The 20,909-nt window shown below is 33.3% G+C and overlaps 1 protein-coding gene across 4 annotated transcripts in view; it reads right to left on the reverse strand.

The window, feature by feature from the left end:
- The window catches only part of ASCC3 (activating signal cointegrator 1 complex subunit 3), a 355,335-nt gene that overhangs the window by 286,960 nt on the left and 47,466 nt on the right, over nt 1–20,909 (reverse strand). For all 4 annotated transcript variants that reach the window (XM_045499142.1, XM_045499143.1, XM_045499144.1 and 1 more), the window contains exon 5: nt 1,960–2,080. In XM_045499142.1, the coding sequence (XP_045355098.1) occupies nt 1,960–2,080 (121 nt within the window). The remainder of the gene's footprint in view (nt 1–1,959; nt 2,081–20,909) is intronic.

Consider the following 20,909-nt stretch of genomic DNA (forward strand, 5'->3'; position numbering starts at 1 on the left):
AATTAGATCAGAAGATACAAATGGATGAGGACACTGATAAAGTAATAAGAGTCTGAAGAATCTTTTCTTCAAGAATATTTCCTTTCCATACCACCTCCCTTCCCTCCCCGCAAATAAAGGAAAATATCTGTTTAAGGCATGTACACGAAAAACTCTACTGGAAAAAAAATCTGAAACATGCTGGTTGTCAGCTTCTTTACAATAGTCCTTAGACAAAGTTAAAGCCTACTAATACCCCACTTTTCTATAGTAAAATTACTACTCTTAGATAGTGGCAATAATAATGATCTAGCTTAGAATAAAAGAGTAAAAGCAGTATGAGAAAAGTAGATAATATTTCTGGGCAGATTGATGGTTCAAATATTTTTTTTTTAATAATTCAAATCTAATATTTGTTTTTGGGTTCAAAACTATGTTGCTTCTAAAAAGTTATCCAAAGAGAATAAAATTTTTGTATAAATGTTATACAAAAATGAACATAATTAAACTGCAAGACAACACTAACTCATCACCTATAGTTGTTCCAAAAAAAAAAAAAAAAAAAAAAAAAAACACCACAGGTGAAGCTGGAATCATTTTGAACTTTCTGTTAAGTAAATTAGCACTATTAACAGGTGAGATCAATATGTATCCCTATATCAACACTTAGGAGGCTGACAAAATAAACAATAAATTGTCAGAATTTACACTGCAAGACTAGATATTTACATTCATTCCTTTCTTTCTGGCAGACACCCATTTTAAATGCTCTTAAACTCTGGTGGTTTCCAACAATGTGTGATAAATATCTTTAGCAGGTGGGAGAGACTTCTTAGAGCAAGGCAGTTTGTAAGTGATAAACATAGTTAAAGAACAAGGAAACTTGCATAAAGACAAAGTGGCTAAACTCAATTCTTCTAAGTTTCTAAAAATCTCAAGACAATTCCAGGAAACTACCAGTAATCAAAGTATAGGATAAGAAAGCCCCAAGAAATTTTGGATTTAAATCAAGGTTCTTTTCATAACTTCATTTTAGTGCCATACTCATATATGTGAGGAAAAGATAACATAACTTACATTAAAAAATGATAAATGCCAATTCATTTGAAGAAGGGAGGGATGTCTAATTTTTTATGCCCAGGCACTTTTTAAAAATTCCAAACTATATATAAGGCTGGCAAAGAACATTTGGGTAAAAGTAAGAAATTCAGGTTTCCTGCTTATGACTTAAAATCTGAGTTCAGCATCAGTTGTATCATAGTAAGCAAAGCATTTTTTAAAATTATTTTGGCTTCCTCAACTACTCTAATTCTTCTGGGGCTTTTAAATACATGTGATACATGACAATATAAATGTTCAATTTGCTGAGCATGATAACTGTATTGCAGTTTAGTAGGAGACTGCTATTGTTCTTGAATGTACGATGAAGATTTTACAGGTGAAATATTATGATGTCTGCAACTTCCAGGCCACTGTTCATCAAAAATGTTAAATGTAGGTGTTTGTTTATGTATATGTGAGTGAGTGCATGTGTAAAGAGGATAATAAGAGAAAGAAAGCAAAATGTTAACTGTCGAATCTACACAAAGGTATGCAAGTGTTAACTGTACTATCCTTGTACTATCTAGGTTTGAAAGTTTTCAAAATAAAAAAGTTGGGAAGAAATTATAACACTACTTGGCCCACAGTTAATATCAAATGCAGTTGCTTAAAAAAAAAAAAAAAGTATCTATTCAAACTTTCAGCAAAAAAAAAAAAAAAAATGCCATACCTAAACAGAATAGAATCTCTACCATAACAGCCTATTTAGGGCATTGTGGTATTTGTTTCATAATCTACCATATCTAAAATATACTTTAAAAAGTGGTATCGCTAAATTATATAATAGATCAAAGGATATTAATGTATAATTATATTAAAAAGATTTGCTAACCAATGAATCTTCCTTTAAATTGGAATTACCACTGAACACTTTCTTACCTTGAAGAGCCTGCAACTTATGATCATTTGAAGAATTAAGAAATCTATCCACAATTGTAATTCTGTTCTGGAGGAGTTTCTCAATAAGTTCAAGTCCATCAGGTCCCAGCAGTTCAAATAGCTTAAAAGAAGAATCAAAACAACTGTTAACTCAAGTCACCTTTTTCAAGTTATTAATACCTTATTCAACAGAGGTATGAAGCCAAACTACTAGAGCAAGAAGTACCCAAACAATACCTTGGGAAAAAATAGTAACTTAGGAAAGAAAAGCAACTCTTCATATTGTTACGTATCTTTCAGGTTTACAAAGTCAATATGCAATTACTAAAGCACATGATTCAATCTGTAAAAGTAATCATGATTATGATATATATGGTATATAAATAATTATGACATATATACAACTAAATCACAGAATTATAAATCCTTACACTTGTCTTTCCTAGGTATAACCAAATGAAATTCCAAAATTAATTTGCTTTTTAATATTGTTCTTGTTTTGGCAAATAGAGTCCAGAGTATGAATTTTCTTCCAACTTACTATACACAACGGCTATCACTTTAGAGTTAAAGAACCATTAAAATGTTTTAATGATTCATGACACACCACATTTTTAATGCTTAATAATTAATTGCATTATTTTATTAAATTTATTTTATTAATGTTTAATTAATACTTTTTAAAATTTTATTTAATTTTGAGAGAGACAGAGAGACAGAGCACAAGCTGCGGAGAGGCAGAGAGAGAGGGAGACACAGAATCTGAAGCAGGTTCCAGGCTCTGAGCTGTCAGCACAGAGCCCAACGCAGGGCTCGAACTCATGAACAGTGAGATCATGACCTGCACCAAAGTTGGACGCTTAACCGACTTAGCCACCCAGGCACCCCTTAATTAATAATTTTTAATGCTTAATAAATCTGAAATCTAAAACACAGTTCCACAAAGTACTTTATGTAACTTTTTATAAAAAATTTCCATGTGTATCTTATGCAGAGCAGTTGCCAAAGATTAAGTTTATTCAAGTCAGAGAGCCAGTTTTAGGATTAAGAAAGACTTTCAATCACATAATTATACAAAGTAACTGCTCCAGAAAGCCTTTCAATTTCTTCCAGTATGGTTCCAGGATGTTTTTTCCTCCTGTCCAGAAATGTTATATCTAATTTTACATGTGAAGATTTTATATCAGCCAAATTCTAACTATTCTCAGAGATTCATTCCACACAAAATCATAATTAAAGTAGGAACTTATGTTAAGTATATATGAAATGCTAACTATTTAATAAATATTTTCTTTTTGCTGTTCATTTAACTGACATTATCTACATATAAGGCCAAGGCCCTAGTCCTAGAACCTCTACTTTTGGCCTAAACATCATGGAGTATACCGGGGCCCAATCACTCTCACCCTGGCTCATAAGGCACTAATTCCATACCAGGAGAGGCAAGCCAAGAAGGACTGAGGCTACTGCCTACCCCTTCCATCAGCACTCAGCTCCTAGAGCAAGGGTGTCAGTCAGAGATAAACTGTCCCTTGTCCCCACTCCTAGCTCCAGAGTTTGCCTCAAAGATTTTGTCTGGGGGAAGAACTAGGCTATAAAACAGAAAGGTCCCAATCTCTTCCAAAGGTATGGGCATCATGTGCCACTTGGCAGAAAGTCGAAGCCTTAGGGTCCTCTCAAAAACAGCACAGATTGTGGTTAACTATAAGTAGAAGAGTCACAAATTGAACAACCAGGTTACAAAAGAAAACTAAGGAAGGACAAGGGGGGGAAGAGCCGATTCCTTCAAAGTGGCCACAAGTTTATTAGTTTGTGGAACAATTTATGCCCCACGACATTTCTGGGACCAGAGCAATTATCTGGTAATTAGTAAAGTTTAATAGCTGGCTAGGTCACGGAAAGAAAAGCAGAGGGTCCTGCCAAAACTACTTTCATCTAGGATGACTGTGGATATACCCGAAATTGTGCCTCCTTGAGGAACAATATCAGAAGCTAAAACACTGTGGGGTAAGGATTAGAGGAATTGTCTGCACTAAAATATCCAGCTAGTCACCAAACCAATAAACAAGTAAATAACAATCATAAACCCTGGCAGTGGTAGATTAGATGAAATAAACAAATTCCTAGAAAGACAAACTAGCAAATAGCAGACAATCTGAATAGATCTATAACAAGTGAAACACTGAATTAAGACAACCCACAAAGAAGTCTAAATGACTTCACTGGTGAGTCCATTCAAAAGAATTAATGCCAATTCTTCACAAATTCTTCCAAAAAACAGAACATCTCCCAGGTCTTACTCTAACTCCAAAACCAGACAAATATATTACAAGAAAACTACAGACCAATATCTCTTAGAAGTTGAGACACAAAAACCTCAATAAAATACTAGTAAACCATATCCAGCAATATAGAAAAGGAATTACACACCATGACAAAGTGATATTTACATCAGGAACATAAGACCAGTTCAACATAAGAAAATCAATTGATGCATTACATTATATCAACACAATAAAAAACAAAAGTCACATGATCAGCTCAACAGATGCAGAAAAAGCATTTGAAAAATCCAATAGCCTTTCATGATAAAAACACTTAACAAAGTAGGAATATAGGTACTTTTACCACCTGATGAAGGGCATCTACGAAAAACCCATAGTGAACATCATACTTAATGGTGAAAACACTGGATACTTACCACTAAGAATAGAAATAAGACAACAAAGTTTGCACTTGTGACTTCTATTGAACACTGTGCTGGAGGTTCAAACCAGAGCAATTGGGCAAGAAAAAGAAATATAAGGTATTCAGATTAAAAGGAAAAAGTAAAACTTTCTATTCGTAGATTGTCTATGTAGAAAATACTAAAGGATCCGCTAAAATACTATTGAAAGTAATAAACGAGTTTTCAAAAATCATAATAAACCATTCAGTGAAGAAAGAGGAGACTTTTCAATGAATGATGCTGAGACAACTGGGTAGTCATATGCAACTGAATGAAGTCAGACCCTTATACGATATACAAAAATTAACTCAAAGTGGATCAGTATTCTAAATGCAAGAGCTAAACATAAAATTCTTAGAGGAAAACAGAATAAGATCTTTATGGCCTCAGATTTGGTAAAGGATTCTTAAATATGACACCAAAAGCATGAGCAACAAAAGAAAACACAGATAATTTGGATTTTAGCAAAACAAAATTTGTCCCCTTCAAGGAAAAATGCAGAATGGGAGAAAATATTGGTAAATCATATATCTGGTAAGAAACCTGTACCCAGAGTATATAAAGAACTCTTACTACCAACAAAAATACAACCAATTAAAAACTGAGCAGAAGATCTGAATTTATCCTAGGAAAATACAAAAAGGACCAATAAGCAGATGAAAAGATATTCAAAATCATTATGCATCAGGGAAATGCAAACTAAAACCACAAGAACCATTAAAAAAAAAAAAACTGGAAAAGAACAAGTGTTGGCAAGGATGTGGAGAAAACTGGAAACCCATACATTGTGGGAATACAAAATTGTATAGCCACTATGGAAAACATTTTTCCGATTCCTCACTAAGTTAAATACAGAATTACAACATGACCAATTGATTCCATTCCTAGGTATATACCCCCAAAGAACTGAAAACATGTGTCCAAACAAAAACTTTTATACATACATGGCTATTCACATAGCCAAAAGGTAGAAACAACACAAATGTCCACCGACCAAAGCATGGACATACAAAATGTGGTATATCCATACAACAGATATTACTAAGCCATAAAAAGGAACGAATTAGTGTACAACATGGATAAATCTTAAAAACATTTTGCTAAGTGAAAGAAGCCAGTCACAAAGGACCACATACACATGACTCCATTTACATGAAATATCCAGAAGAGAGAAATCTCTAGAGACAGAAAGTAGATTAGTGGTTCTTTAGAGACCGAGAAGAAGGTGGGAGGGAGTAGGAGGAGAGAAGCTAAAGGCTTAGGATTTCTTTTTGAGATAAGGAAAATGCTCCAACATGACTGTGGTGATGGCTGAACATATCAATGAGTATACTAAAAACCACTGATTTATATACTTTAAATGGATGAATTGCATGGTATGTGAATTATATATCAATGAAGATATTTCATTGAATTATAAACCAAAATGGCTTAAACTAAATACTAAAAGTAACCAGAAAAAATTGCTTATGGTTGAAAGATAAAGACTGAATGCAATTTTCTTATTAAAATATTAAGTGAATGTTCTCAATTGCTGTTAGTTCAATTTAAGCCTCATGCTTAATGTTAAGAGTGATATTTTAAAACCAACAAATTCAAATTAAAAGATACTTCCAATACTCCAAACAAACTATAGTAAGAAATGCTCTCTACATACAGCATGAAATGTCTTTCATAGTCTATCAACTCTCAAAGAATGTGTTAATTATTTTTTTAATGTTTTACTTATTTATTATTTATTTATTGTTTTTTAGAGAGAGCACAAACCAGGGAGGGCCAGAGAGAGAGGGAGGCAGAGAATCCCAAGCAGCCTCCACGCTGTCAGCGCAGAGCCCCATGCAGGGCTTGAACTCATGACCTGTGAGACCATGTCCTGAGCTGAAATCAAAAGTTGGACACTTAACCGACTGAGCCTCCCAGGCACTCCAAGAATGTTAATTCTTAAATTGAGACTATTTCTTCCATAAGAAGATAAATTATCATGGCAGAGTTATCCTTACACATATTCTAAGCTACTTCAAGTTTACTTAATCTGAAATACAATATTCACACATGATAAATTAGAGATTCACAACTTTTTAGTTCACCATAATTTTAGGAAAACATCGGTATATTTGGAAGACAACTTCTAATGTAACATCTCGGGGAGGATCACCACAGCACAGAGCCTTTTCTTTTCTTTTCTTTTCTTTTTTCTTTTCTTTCTCTCTCTCTTTCAAGCCCATTATTTCTCAAAAATAACATATCTAAGACCTAGCAAAAGAGCTGTTTTGCTCTGAATAGTAGGACTTCCATGACTTCCAAGATGAAGAATCCCCAGTAGAATTCTGAGATCAGCTGTTACCAAATTTAAAGTAATCCCCAAATTATGCTTTCCCTAACATTTGCCATTTTCATCCACAGTGAGAGCAGGTGCAGTTCTCATTCAAGATTTGCACTACAAACTAATTTGGCACTGAGCATGACTATTTGTAAAGGTACAGCTGTCTGGATCACTGCTCTATGCACTAACACAAGTTCCAGAAGCTATCAAATTGCAAAACAAAGAGGGAGGGAAAAGTTAGCCATGAGTACAGAAACAGACATCAACTACAAAGTTTAGAAAGAAACGAAAGAAAAGTAAAAAAAAAGAAAGGAAAGAAAAGAAAGAAAGTTTCACTACCCTGGCTATAAATTAAAGATATGGAATTTAAAGAAGACCACAAGAGTAATAGAGGTTGTTAAAGCCCTGGTAGAGGTTGTTAAAGCCATTATTGGGGTGCCTGGGTGGCTCAGTTGGTTAAGTGTCCAACTCTTGATTTCGGCTCAGGTTGTGATCTCACGGTTCATGAGATGGAGCTCAGCATTGGGTTCTGTGCTGACAGCATAGAGCCTGCTTCAGATTCTCTCTCTCCCTCTCTCTCTGCCCCTCCTCTGCTCTCACACACATACACACTCTTTCTCTCTCTCTCTCGAAATAAACATTTTTAAAACACATTATAATCAATATATTATTATTATAAGGTATTTTTAATAGATAAAGTTTCTCTTAGAATTCTCATTGTTTTATAAATCCATTTTCATTAATTAAATTATTAAATTGAAGTAGTTCTTTATCAAAATCAAATAGAATGGAAAAAGTTAAAAAATCAACCAAGAGTCTACATTCCTAAGTGTCAAAAAAAATTATTTCAGAGTATGTACACACTAACTTTAAAATGGTATTACTTCCTTGTTTCTTGTAATACTTTTAACAGATAAATATAGCTTGTTAATCTCTCAGAAAAAGTAATTCCCACTTTATCCCATATTCTGAATATCATTTTTGTTCCAAAGGAACAATGGTACAATGGATGCTATATTCTCAACAAAGTATCAAGTGAATCACAAATGGTACATTATAAAAGCAAAAGATAATGATAAACGTTTGAATAATATACCATGGAAAATTATACTATAAACCCTATGAAAATTGAGAGAGAATGAGCTTAAATTAGAACTATAAATTTGTTCTCAAACTGCGATATGCAAAGATTTGCTGAGTGTCTGTGAAACCACAGAATAAATATGATAAACATCCTTGGACTATCAGTTTACTCAAAGATTTAGAGAAAAAAATATTATTTTCATTTAAAATACAACTTTGGTCATGTCAATATCCTGTCTGAACTCTGCTTCTCAGGTAAATAAAAACAAAAAACAAAAAAGAACAATTATTTAGTTCCTAATTGCTTGAAAGCAAATAAAATTTTATTATTTATAAAAGGTTTGTCAGTTCCATTCTGTTTCTATATAGTCAATATTAAAGAATTCATCAAAAGTCAAAACTAAGTCTATTTGGAGTTCTAAAAGACATTTCAAAAGAAAGATCAACCATTCTACATATCAAATAGTCAATGCACATTCTGAAAAATGATTCAGGGATGCATAGTAGACATGGTATCTTGATGTGAGCGAACTATCTTTTTGTATAACAACATGGTTAAGTAGATTATGGGATTAATCTCAATACTGAGTTAAGCCATTAACGTTTTTCTACAAGGATGGGCCATGTCTCTGTCCTCTTCAAAATTTTATCAATTATATATAAAGTGAAGACATTAAATCAAATTTGCTAACGTGTTAATAAGTTGCATGGTAGAATCAAGATTATAAATTTTCTAAATTGTCTGATATATCTGGCAGGACCTAAGGAGAAGTAATGGAGGTAAATATAAAACCCCACGATTAGGGTAAAAAACAAAACAACAACAACAAAAACTCATGTGAATTTCTGTAAGATGGGTAAACCTGGTCCTACAAATAAATTCCTAAGAAAAATCCTGAAAGGATGGGTGAGGGGGGTGGTTACTTGTAAGGTCAGTATGAATAAAAAATGTAATGAAGGCTGGGAAAAATTTATGTATTAATAGTAATATTTCAAAAATCTCATTTAGTGGGGCTCCTGGCTGGCTCAGTTGGTTAAGCACGCAACTCTTGATCTCCAGCAGTTCATTAGTTTGAGCCCTACATAGGGCCTAGACATTACTTTAAAAAATTCCATTTAGCAACTCAAAGGCTATTACATTGATTAAACCATTTTTAGAGTGCTGAGTTCAATTTGAGTCATACTTTTTAAGAAGGTCACAAAAAAAATATTGTAGAACATGAAAAACAAATAAAAATAAGATATATCTATGCAAACTTTTTCAATAGCAAAATGAGTAGGGGAGGAGCAGAAAGAGGAGAGAAACAATCTCAAGCAGGCTCTGTGATGCCAGCACAGAGGCCAATGCAGGGCCCATACTCACAAACCTCGAATTCATGACCTTAACCGAAACACAGTCAGATGCTTAACTGACTGAACCACCCAGGCACCTCTATTTTCCATTCTGTTTGAAGAATACTAATTCATAGATTTGATAAAGAAAGTGAATTTTATTTTGACCCCATCTTCCTTACCATTCCACACTGCTAAATACTCCTTATACTTCTTTAAACACACTTTTCCTTTGATACCCTTGATACATCACTCTTTTGATGTGTCCTACCACTTAGAGCTACCTTCCTATCTCCATTTCAGGCCCACTTTGCCTATCAAATGTTGGAGTTTCTTAAGGCTTAATCCTAGGCTTTCTCTCACTTTCACTCCATATTCTCTCCTTAGCTGTTCACATCTAAGCCCTTACATTCCTTAGCAAACATATGCTAAAAACTCTTAATTTTATATATCCTTCCCAGAACTCTACTCTGTGCACAGACTACAGTTCTGGGAAGGATGTATAAAATTATATCTAATTGCCCAGTTATCATCTTCACTTGGAGGTCTCAAGACCTCTCACAATTCTACTTGTCCAAAACTATGTTTGGTTTTCTACCCTCTTCACCCTTTTCTAAGTGTTCACTATTTCCATGAATGGTATTACTGCCATCCCTCCAGTTATATAAGTGAAAAGGCTAAAATGCATCCGTAACCACCTCTTTACCCCACAACACCCACACCACCTCTGTTATCCAATCCACTATCAAGTCCTCTTGATCTCAACCACTAAACAGATTTCAAGTCTTTATGCTTATCTATTTTTAAGCTCCCAAACCTTTACTGCCTGTACCACTCAAAAGACTTCCTAAATGGTTTTTGCACATCTATCCAAAACACTCCAATCCATTCTCCACATAGCAACCACAGTAAATTATATGAAATGTAGGTCTGACTAATACATGCTACCTCCCCTCTACCCCTTGCCAACAAACTCTCCAATGGCTCTCCATTGTTCTAAAAATGGAGTACTGAATTGAAATGCACATAGAACCAGAATTTCAAAATGTCACAAGTGCTAAACTATGATAAAAAAAAAAAATACTGATGCATACTCAATCATATTGCTCTGACTAGAATTTTAATACCATTAATAAAGTTAAATATAACTTCTAAAGCAGCATCCTTTTTAACTTTCCATTTCTATGTATGTTTTATGTTGAACATAAGGCAGAATAGTATATGTATATACTTTAAATTAAATAACTACATTTATATCAAGGATGCATTATTAAAAGTGATTATTAGAAGGTATGATCAAAAAAGTTTGGAGACTTTCATTCTGTTATGAAAGTTTTTCACAATGTAACAGTTTTCTAATCTAGGTATGTCTTATAATTACTACCTATGTTTCATAATACTTTCTCTGAAAAGGTTATTAAATGAATGGTGTTTCTGAAAATTGCTGGTGTTTTATAGAACTCAAGGAATACAAAATATGTATAATCCACTGATACCATCACTGCTCATCACAACTTTTTTAAGTGCATTCTAAATTAGCAACCCCATCATTATTTCATATTATTCCTTGTCAGTCAATTTAATAATCTAAAAATTTATGAATGCTAGTCTAACATAGCAGTTTAGCATAGGAGAAAGTCTGCCAGGCCTCAAATCTTTAGCCTAATGCTCAAGAGTTTTAGGACCTCAGATGTCCTCTCTGAGCTTCCTATGTTCTCATTTGTATAGCAGGAATAAGAGTACACTCCCATCCTTTGCAGGGCTGTGATGTGAAAAAAATAATACATGTAAATGTTTTTGACACAATGCCTTCCATATAGTTAATGTTAGGTGTTTAATATTATTAAAATAAATGAATCATAAAGAGAGAAAGAAAAGTATAAAAAATAATTTGAATCACAATAATATTGATAACAATACCTAACACTTGTATACTATTTGTGTCCCAAGCAAGGTATGGAGTGCTTTACAAATAAAGCATATATTTTCAGGACGCCTGGGTGGCTCAGTCCGTTAAGCATCCAACTCTTGGTTTAAATTCAGGTCATGATCTCGTGGTTTGTGAGATCAAGCCCCGCATTGGGCTCTTCATTGGCATCTGAGAGCCTGTTTGGGATTCTCTCTCTCCCTCTCTGCCTCCCCTGCTTGTATTCTCTCTCTCTCTCTCTCTCTCTCTCAAAATAAATAAACATTAAAAAAAATTAAAGCATATATTTTCCCTGTATCTGAAGAAGTATTTAATGAATTTTTGCTAATTATATACAACACTGATGTATTTATCACTTAAAAACAATCATAATAGAAAATAATTAAATGAAAACACTACAAACATATCTAAAAATCAACTACTGTTAAGAAATAAATGAACACAACAAATATTAAAAACATCTGATATGCATATTTATGTCAACATGTTTTTAAGAAAGTCTGCTCATGATTGTAATATGTGCATACACATATCCTAACTTTAATTTCTCCTGTGAAACTGTTCTTGGTTCAATTGTGAAGTTAAACACAATATATTGTGGTGCTCTGTAAAAAACAGCATTAAGTTTGAAACAACGCTTCAATCAGTAATTGGTCAGATCACAGCTTCCTTAATCTTCCTGCCAATGACCAGTAGGTCTCTACGTCAATCTGCTATGTACTAGAGCCAGATCATTCTTCCTCATAGTCATCTTTTACATACACTTTTTCAAAAAACTACAATGTGGTCATCTACGCATTTGGAAGGGACATTAGAGGATAACTAAACAAAGCTCTCGTAAAAGCAATGATTAGTAATGGGAAGAAGAATAGGAGGACAGTTGAGAACATGGGCTTACATTCAGAGAGAACTAACTTTAGTTATCAGTTCTGTCAATTCCTAGCTATAGGACTACTGGCAACTTTCTTAAGCTCCTGAGCGTCAGCTTTTTCATCTGTTAAAAGAAATCAGCACGGTATTTGGCAATAAACGCTCAATACTTATTGCTGTTAACTGACAATTATTTCCTAGCTGATGAACATCCAGCATACATCTGCCAGCAACAAACTATCTTATAAGATAATGCATGCCACTGCTAGCAAACACACTATCAAAAAATCTTTTCTTATATTGAGCCCAATCAGCCTCTCTATTCTTTCATCTATCATTCTAGCTGTGTTCTCTGGGTTACAGAGAATGATCTTAGTAATATTCTATAAGACAGCCTTTCAAATATCTAAAGATAAAGCAAAGTACTAGTCACATTTTACCCACAGGTCCTTTCTTTCCCAGGTAAATATACATCAATTCCTTACTATTAGTCATATAACTTGGTTTCTACATAATTCTTTATCCACGTTCCTTTACAAACGTACCTTTTATTGAAACTTTAAAAAAAAACAGCATCATAAACCAAAACTGAACATAATATTTCAAATATAATTTTATCAGGGCAGATCACAGAGATTACAAGAATTTTGAACTAGATGTTAAACTTTTCTGAACATAGCCGAAGTCAGTCACAACATCACACTGTTAACTCAAACTGAATGTGTAGCCAAAACGTTTGGTTTTAGGTTTTTACCACATGAACTCCTAGTAGTCCAAGCTTTCCATATCCTGTATTTTTTATAATTAGTAAAGGCAGAATTCAAATGGATTGCTTATAAAGTTCACTTTCTTCCTGCCTCTTCTTTTTAGTCTTTTGATAGCTTTGTAAATCCATATTTGGGCATCTGTCATATCAGTAAACACTACCCTGAACCTAAGTTCAATTAAAACTATGCCTTTATGCAAATTATCAATTAAAGTGCTGAGGATAGGGCAAATGTAAAAAGAATAAAGAATAAGAAAAATAAAGAACTGATCCCAAATTGTTAATGGACCAATATTTATGATAAAGGTTTTCAATAAACTATTAATGCCACCTAACTGTATTAATCACTGACATTTCTCTATCTTGTTTGTCTAGTTTAGATACTTCCCTAATATTGTAGCCACTAACCACATGATATCTTTGTTTTTTAATTTTTTAATGTTTATTTTTTTTTTTTGAGAGAGAGAGAGAGAGAGAGCGCGAGCATGAGTGGGTGAGGGGCAGAGAGAGAAGGAGATACAAAATCTGAAGCAGACTCCAGGCTCTGAGCTGCCAGCACAGAGCCTGATGCAGGATTTGAACCCAATAACCATGAGATCCTGACTTGAGCTGAAGTCCAATGCTTAGCCGACTGAGTCACCCAGGCATCCCACATCGTATCTTTACATTCTAAATAATTATAAATTTAAAACACAATTTATCAGTCCTATTAGCCATACTTCAAGAGACTCAACAGCCACAAGTGACGAGTGGCTACCACGTTGGAGAGCAAACAGAATATTTCAATCATTGCAAAAAGAAAGCACTGGCTTAGAAGATATTTTGATTCTACTGTAAAATGGTCAGGTGAGTGCTAGATAGACTATGTTTACATACCATAATTTATGTCTAGTTGTATCATATTGACTACCAAATTAGATTTTTTAAAGTCCATAGTTTTACATCAGTTTATATTTGTGTTGTACATTTTACAAGTTTTAGCAAATGCATAATGACTATATGACATTTCTACCATTAATAGTATCATACAGAATAGATCCACTTCCCCGTGCTCCACCAATTCATCTCTTTCTCCCTTCCCAACCCCTAGCAACCACTGATCTGGCTATCTTCAGAGTTTCCCTTTTTCCAGTATGTCATATAGTTACAATCATACAATATGTACCCTTTTATGAAAGAGAACAGCAGCTAGTTACAAAAGAGAACAGCAGCTAACCCACAGAAATTAAAAATTTGTTTGAGCCTCTAAATGACCAGATTTATAAAATGGAGGAACTGGGTGAAATATTACTCTTTAAGTAAGCTTATTTCTTTGTGTATCAAGAGAAAAGGAACATTTTTCAAAGAAAGCAATACCTATGATTGTTCATATACACATTTAATATTTGTATGAAAATTATTTATTACATTTCATATAGGCTGGTAATATGCAAACAATGTTTAGCCTCTTCCTTATTGGTACAGACAATAAAAATCACAACATTGATTAGGGGTCCTTTCTGTTTCAGGGATTTGCAAGGCACTAAATTCTCTACATAGAAGTTCAATCCCCAAGAATAGTATATCACACATAACTTTTTCTATGTATCAACTGATATACAAAATGCATAAGCAACAAAGATAAGAGAACCACTACTCATATAAAACTAGAGACAGGACTAAAAGTACTAAAATAGAGCAAATATTTACAATAATATAAGCAGTGTGGTCCTGGCTTGGGGTTTTTGTTTTTGTTTTTTCCCAGAATCATCATAATACTTATACAGGCTATATATATAGTTGTTATTCTTATTAAAACAACGTAACAATGATGATCAATTTTCCTTTACGTTGAACGAAATCAAGATTTCAACTTTAACCCTAAATAGAAATAACAATTGAATAAGTTTTTATTGGTCACTGAATTTAGTTACTCTACTGTTTTCAATTTGTATACTGTTCTTAAATAGCTAAACCCTTAAATAGTTTGCCACAATAAAAAATATGATGATCCTATAAGGATAACAAGTTATTTCTCCTTTAAAAAAAAAACAAAAACAAAAAACAACAAAAACGCCACATACACTAAAACAGATTTTACTTTTAAACTTCTTAAAATTACCTTGAAAAAAATCTCTTCTCCTTCATGCTTAAGATAGGAAGGAGACTACCTTCTGAAAGAACAAGTATTAGCAATTACGATGAAGAAGAAACAGTGACACAAAATTCATGCTTTTAAAGTGCCTCTTCTGGTAAAACAGAAAAACAGAAAAACAGAAAAGACACATTTCAAACTTAAAAGCAAGAAAAATATCTCCTTGGGCCAAACATTAAGCAAAAAAGGCAAAGCATTAGGAAGAGATGATGTAACAAGCTGGGTTCCAGTTCTGGACAGCATGGCCAGGAGTTTGGCTCCCTGGGATAGTCTAAATGAGAAATGCCCCATGCAACATGGGAGCTAGGCTTAGCTGAAGCCAGCACAAGGGAATAGGGCTGTGCTGTTCATGAGAGGGGCTGAAAATTACTACCAAAACGGCACTAGGGGCCACAGCTACTGCAAAAATCTTAAGACAGGGAGTAGGGGGATACAGGGAGAGAAATTAGAAATTGGCATCAGCATAAGAATTAAAATTCCAAAACATATGAAGAAATTTTATCCTAAAAATAGGCAACAAAATCAACAAGGAACTTATAGTCATTCCAGAAGACCTTAAAGGTGACGAGGACTTTACAATAAGTAATACTATGAAGCTCCGAGATCAACAGAGCAGATGCTTCCATTAAAAAGAATTTATGAAACGAAAGAGAGTATAATGAGATGTTCTATTCTTTTTGCTTAATTTTTCTGTAAGCTTAAAACTTGGTCTTTAAAAAGTCCATTATTTTTTTTTAAAAGATGATATAGGATTCAAGGAAAAAAAAAAGAATTATATGCCTATTATCAAAGTGACTATTCTCTTAATGTTGATAAATATTTGCAAAGTTGAATGATTATCCTACTTGTGGTTTAAACGAAAACTACCTTTTAAAAATGCCTTACATATATAAACGAATCTTTGTGAAGAAAACAAGTAATAAAAAGATAAATATGAGATCATTTTCTATCAGCATTAGTCATCAGGTTATAAAATATACATCTCTTTTGGAATTTTTCACTGGGATTTCTTATTGTTCAAATACAATAAAATGCCCTTGAGACCACCTTATATTTTTAGAATGTTTCAAATATTATCATGATTGTTACTGATAGCATAAGAAAACAAGTAGCTGTAAACAGATTATAAATTTTATAGAACCCATTTCCATTGTGAAACAAATACATCTGTTATAACTGGGTGTAACTAGAAAGTCACGGAGATTGTCCCAACCCTCATGTATCTAAAGGTTGGAAAACTGACACCTCTTATTGTTTAAAACTAATACATGCTATATTAATAAAAGACAAAGCATACGTGGGGAGAAAAATAAAGAGAAGAACAACAAACCCAAGAGTGGTTCTCTGAAAACAAAACTAACATTCCCCTAATAGTAAAGAGAAAATAGAGAAAAGGCAGATAGAAAGAAAGGGACAATACAACTAAAAACTAATGTAAACATCTTTTTTTTTTAAATACAAGACATTATAAATAACTTTAGAGTTAAAAGCTTGAGTACTCACATAAAATGGCTAGTTCCATAAAATATATATATAATTTTTAAACTTGATTTAACTAATAAAAAATCTGAATAAGCCAACTACTGTAAAATGTGAATTGCTAATTAAAGTCTGCCCTCCAAAAAGACAACAGGCCAGAGAAAGAGATAATCATTTCTTAAAGAAACTGTTTGAAAACAGAAAAAGAAAGCTCCAGAAGTTTATTTTATGAAGTAAGGTATTAAAACAGCATAATTTACAAATCCTCTAGTCAGACTGGGATTCTAAACATACCAGGAGGATCGGAAAAACCATATAATGCACCAGTGCCCATGTAATAAAGCCTCAAGAAAAAAAGGAGGCATTCACATTCTCATAAATGAAAGCAAATCCAGGTGTTTTCTTTCTTAATTATACTCTCATTTTAAAAATTAAAGATGTACGGGGCGCCTGGGTGGCGCAGTCGGTTAAGCGTCCGACTTCAGCCAGGTCACGATCTCGCGGTCCGTGAGTTCGAGCCCCGCGTCGGGCTCTGGGCTGATGGCTCAGAGCCTGGAGCCTGTTTCTGATTCTGTGTCTCCCTCTCTCTCTGACCCTCCCCCGTTCATGTTCTGTCTCTCTCTGTCCCAAAAATAAATAAACGTTGAAAAAAAAAAAAAAATTAAAGATGTATCTGCATCTCCACTGTATGTACTAAACAGCATACATTATATATTATAGTAAGCACAGTATCTAAAGAAAAACTATATTCAATTTAGAGAACATCTTCTTTTGAGATAATAAGCTATTTTAGATTTGTATGTCAAATGAAAAAGGTGCGCATATTAAAAACTAAGAATAATGAAATACGATAAAACAAAATGTTAAACGTGAAGCAACTGAAAAAATCTTTGAATTAACAGTCCATGTGGAATTGAGTATTAGAATAATTACATAAAGCAGAGTGTGTTAATAACACTGTAAATTATTCTTAGTTTGTGGCATAAAAGATTATTAAATATTCATACACTCCAAAATAAAATCTTAAATACATAAGAAAGGCCATGAAAATTAGGACAGCATTTATTTAGAATTTATTTTTCTCTCAAGAAAAATGTATTACGCAAATTGTTGCATTGCAGAGAATTAGATTAATTATGTTTTCAGAATAACTAATATTCATTATTTACAGGTACTTAATCTAACACAGAGCTAAAACCAAGGTCACTTATAACTTAATTAAAACTACTTGAAATGTGAACCTATTTATTCCTCACATGCTATAATTAATTAGATGTGTGTAAGGTTACAGTTAGGTACCACTGTATATTTAATAGCTTACTTTACATTTTCATGGCAAATTGATAGCCTGATCCTTAGAAAACACGCTGATTTTAATTTCCTTAAACAAATTTACAGCCATTATGTATGTGTATATGTGTGTGCAAACATGTGCATATATATATAAAGCTGAACAATTAATGTATCAAATATTAAATATTTAAGTGAACACTCAGCAATTTCTAAATCTATAGTCATTTATGTTTATAAACTGACAACTGAAATATCTAAAATGTTTTTATTAATCTCAAATATTATTAGAACAGAAATTTATCCTTTATTTTACTAATAAAATACATTATCTTACTTATTTCCCATATCAATATATTATAGATATCTCTCAGTATATAAAATGTATGTGCTCTCCCAAATTAGTCATAATACTATTCACTATACCAAACATAATTTGCTTGTCTATTTCTGCTTTTTTAACGTTTACTTATTTTTGAGAGAGAGAAAGAGAGTGGGCGGGGGGAGGGGCATAGAGGGGAACACAGAATCCAAAGCAAGATCCAGGGTCTGAGCTGTCAGCACAGAGTCCAGTGCAGGGCTCAAACTCATGAACCATGAGATCATGACCTGAACCTGGACACTTAACCAACTGAGCCACCCAGGCACCTCATCTTTTTTTTTTTTTTTTTAATGTTTATTTATGTTTGAAAGAGAGAGAGCCTGCAAGCGAGCAGGGAGGGGCAAAAGCTAGGGAGACAGAGGATCTAAAGCAGCTTTTGTGCTGACAGCAGACAGCCAGATGTGGGCTCGATCTCACAAACCACGAGATCATGACCTGAGCCCAAAGTTGGACGCTTAACTGACCCAGCCACCTGGGAGCTCCATTTCCCTTTTAAATACAAGGTAATGAGAGTGGATTGATTAAACTTTGTTAGATTTCTTTTTGTCTCCTAAAACCTAAGAGTATTTGACACACATTAGACAATGAATGAATGAATGCATACTCAAACAGTGCCAAACAGAATATGAAAGCAAGTATGAAGCTTGGCAAAATGTCTCACTTTGAGTAACCATTCCAATGAAGAGCAAAATGGTTTGAAATCTGTTACTGCCACAGCTTAGAAACAGCGAGTATTTAAAAGTCTTCACTGTGAGTTTAACTACAAGTTGCTAACAAGTGGGGATAGAGTTTTGCCCAACAGGGGGACATTCATTCACCTACAATAGGTTTTTGTTTTGTGTTTTTAACTAAAACAAATGGATTTTATCATCAAGTATGACATCATTGTTTTCTTATTGGAGTAATATATACATTTAAAACCTAAACGTGGCCAAAAAATAAAGCAGGAAATAGCCACTGGTTAAGAAAAAACAATTTTTTTTCTTTAAACAAATGCAGCTGCTAAACCGGATTTTCCTGTCTGGAATTAACAGTATTCCTGGTTACAAGGATATAAATTTATACTTACCGATTTTATCATGTCACAGTCATTCTAACATCTAACATCATTCTAACAACTGTAGCCATACAGAGAGGAACAAAAGAAACACACAACCAAGATAATATAAAATATAGCTAGTGCCTTCCCAGTATAGATTATGTAACTCAACAGACATAATAGGTGAAATACTTCACTTATCTTGAGCTTTCCTCCATTTTACATTCAGCTCAAAGTAGAACAAATGATTCTTGATTTTTCCTCATGAAAATTTCACCATTTATCAAGTGAACATAGGAAGGAAAAACCTAAAATAGTAATGTGGAAGTGACAAGAACCCTTGGGAGAAAATGGCTATATCATTTTAGAGTATGCAATATGGACATATTTAGATATGTGTCCATAAATCAAATACAGAGAAAAGAGACATCTTATCCAAATAACATTCTATAAAAACCAGTGAGGCTAAAAATGAAAAAAAAAAGTTCAAAAACATGGGAGGTTCAATCATGTCTTAGGGATTGCCTTTCTAAGCAGTCTAACACCAAAGGAAGATTCCTATGTAAAAAGATGAATAGATTTGCCTACCTGAACACTTAAAACATCTGTAAAAATGTTTTTAATCTCATTATAAATTTTCTTATAAATAAAAAAAATAGCTTCATCAAATTAAAACTTGGCAATTCTCACAAGAAAAGAGTAAGAGGCCTCTAAGTATATGAAAAAAAAAATGTAACCTCAGTTGTAATACAAAATGTAGTTACACACTGAGATACCATTTTCTATTAAACAGGCAAGAATTTTAAGTATAATCACTACTATCTCTGAGAAATAATGAAGAAAAACAGAAGTGCCAGAGAAAGGCAAAATTCCCTTATTTTAAAAAAGAAAACAAAAAAGATAAAAATGATGGATTGTGAAAACTACTTAACTGTAAGCTTAAAATTCACACATGGTAATGTAACAACAAAAAAGAACAGGATTCACTAAACAAAGTCATGACAAAATAGTCTTAATTCATTTTCCTGTGAGATTATTAGGTTAACCGTTTATAGACTGGCAAAGTAGCTGAAAGTAATATCCTTTAAGACAAGATGATGAAAGCATTCTACAAGTCAATACTGGTATATCTATGGAGCACTGAACAACTGTAGGCAAAGTTGATAATGGATTAATGTCAACATAGAGGAAAACTGAAAGAGTTTTATATTTAAAAGAAAAAAAAGGTAAGGAAGAGAAAATGTAAGTGCTGTCATGTCTAAAACAGTCATATAAAAGAGTAGACACCTACAATTTTGTTGCCTCACTGTACAAATTCAGGACAAAATGGCAGATACAACAGAAATGGAATGAGTTCAACAAAACAAGTAAATTACGAAAGAATTATTCAAGAAAAGGACAGGATGCCTTTTGAAAAATATAAAATCTTCATTAGAATAAGTAGACCTCATCATACTGGCACCATCATTTTGATGGAACACTAGATCCACAAATACTACATGGGGTGGAAAAATTCTATGACTCTAAAACTCTAAAGATTCTCTATGTCTTAAAATAATAATTTCACCCAGTGACAGCTCTCTGTTCAAAGTTGGAG

Source organism: Leopardus geoffroyi, chromosome B2 (genome assembly GCF_018350155.1).
Source record: "Leopardus geoffroyi isolate Oge1 chromosome B2, O.geoffroyi_Oge1_pat1.0, whole genome shotgun sequence".
Classification (NCBI taxonomy): domain Eukaryota; kingdom Metazoa; phylum Chordata; class Mammalia; order Carnivora; family Felidae; genus Leopardus; species Leopardus geoffroyi.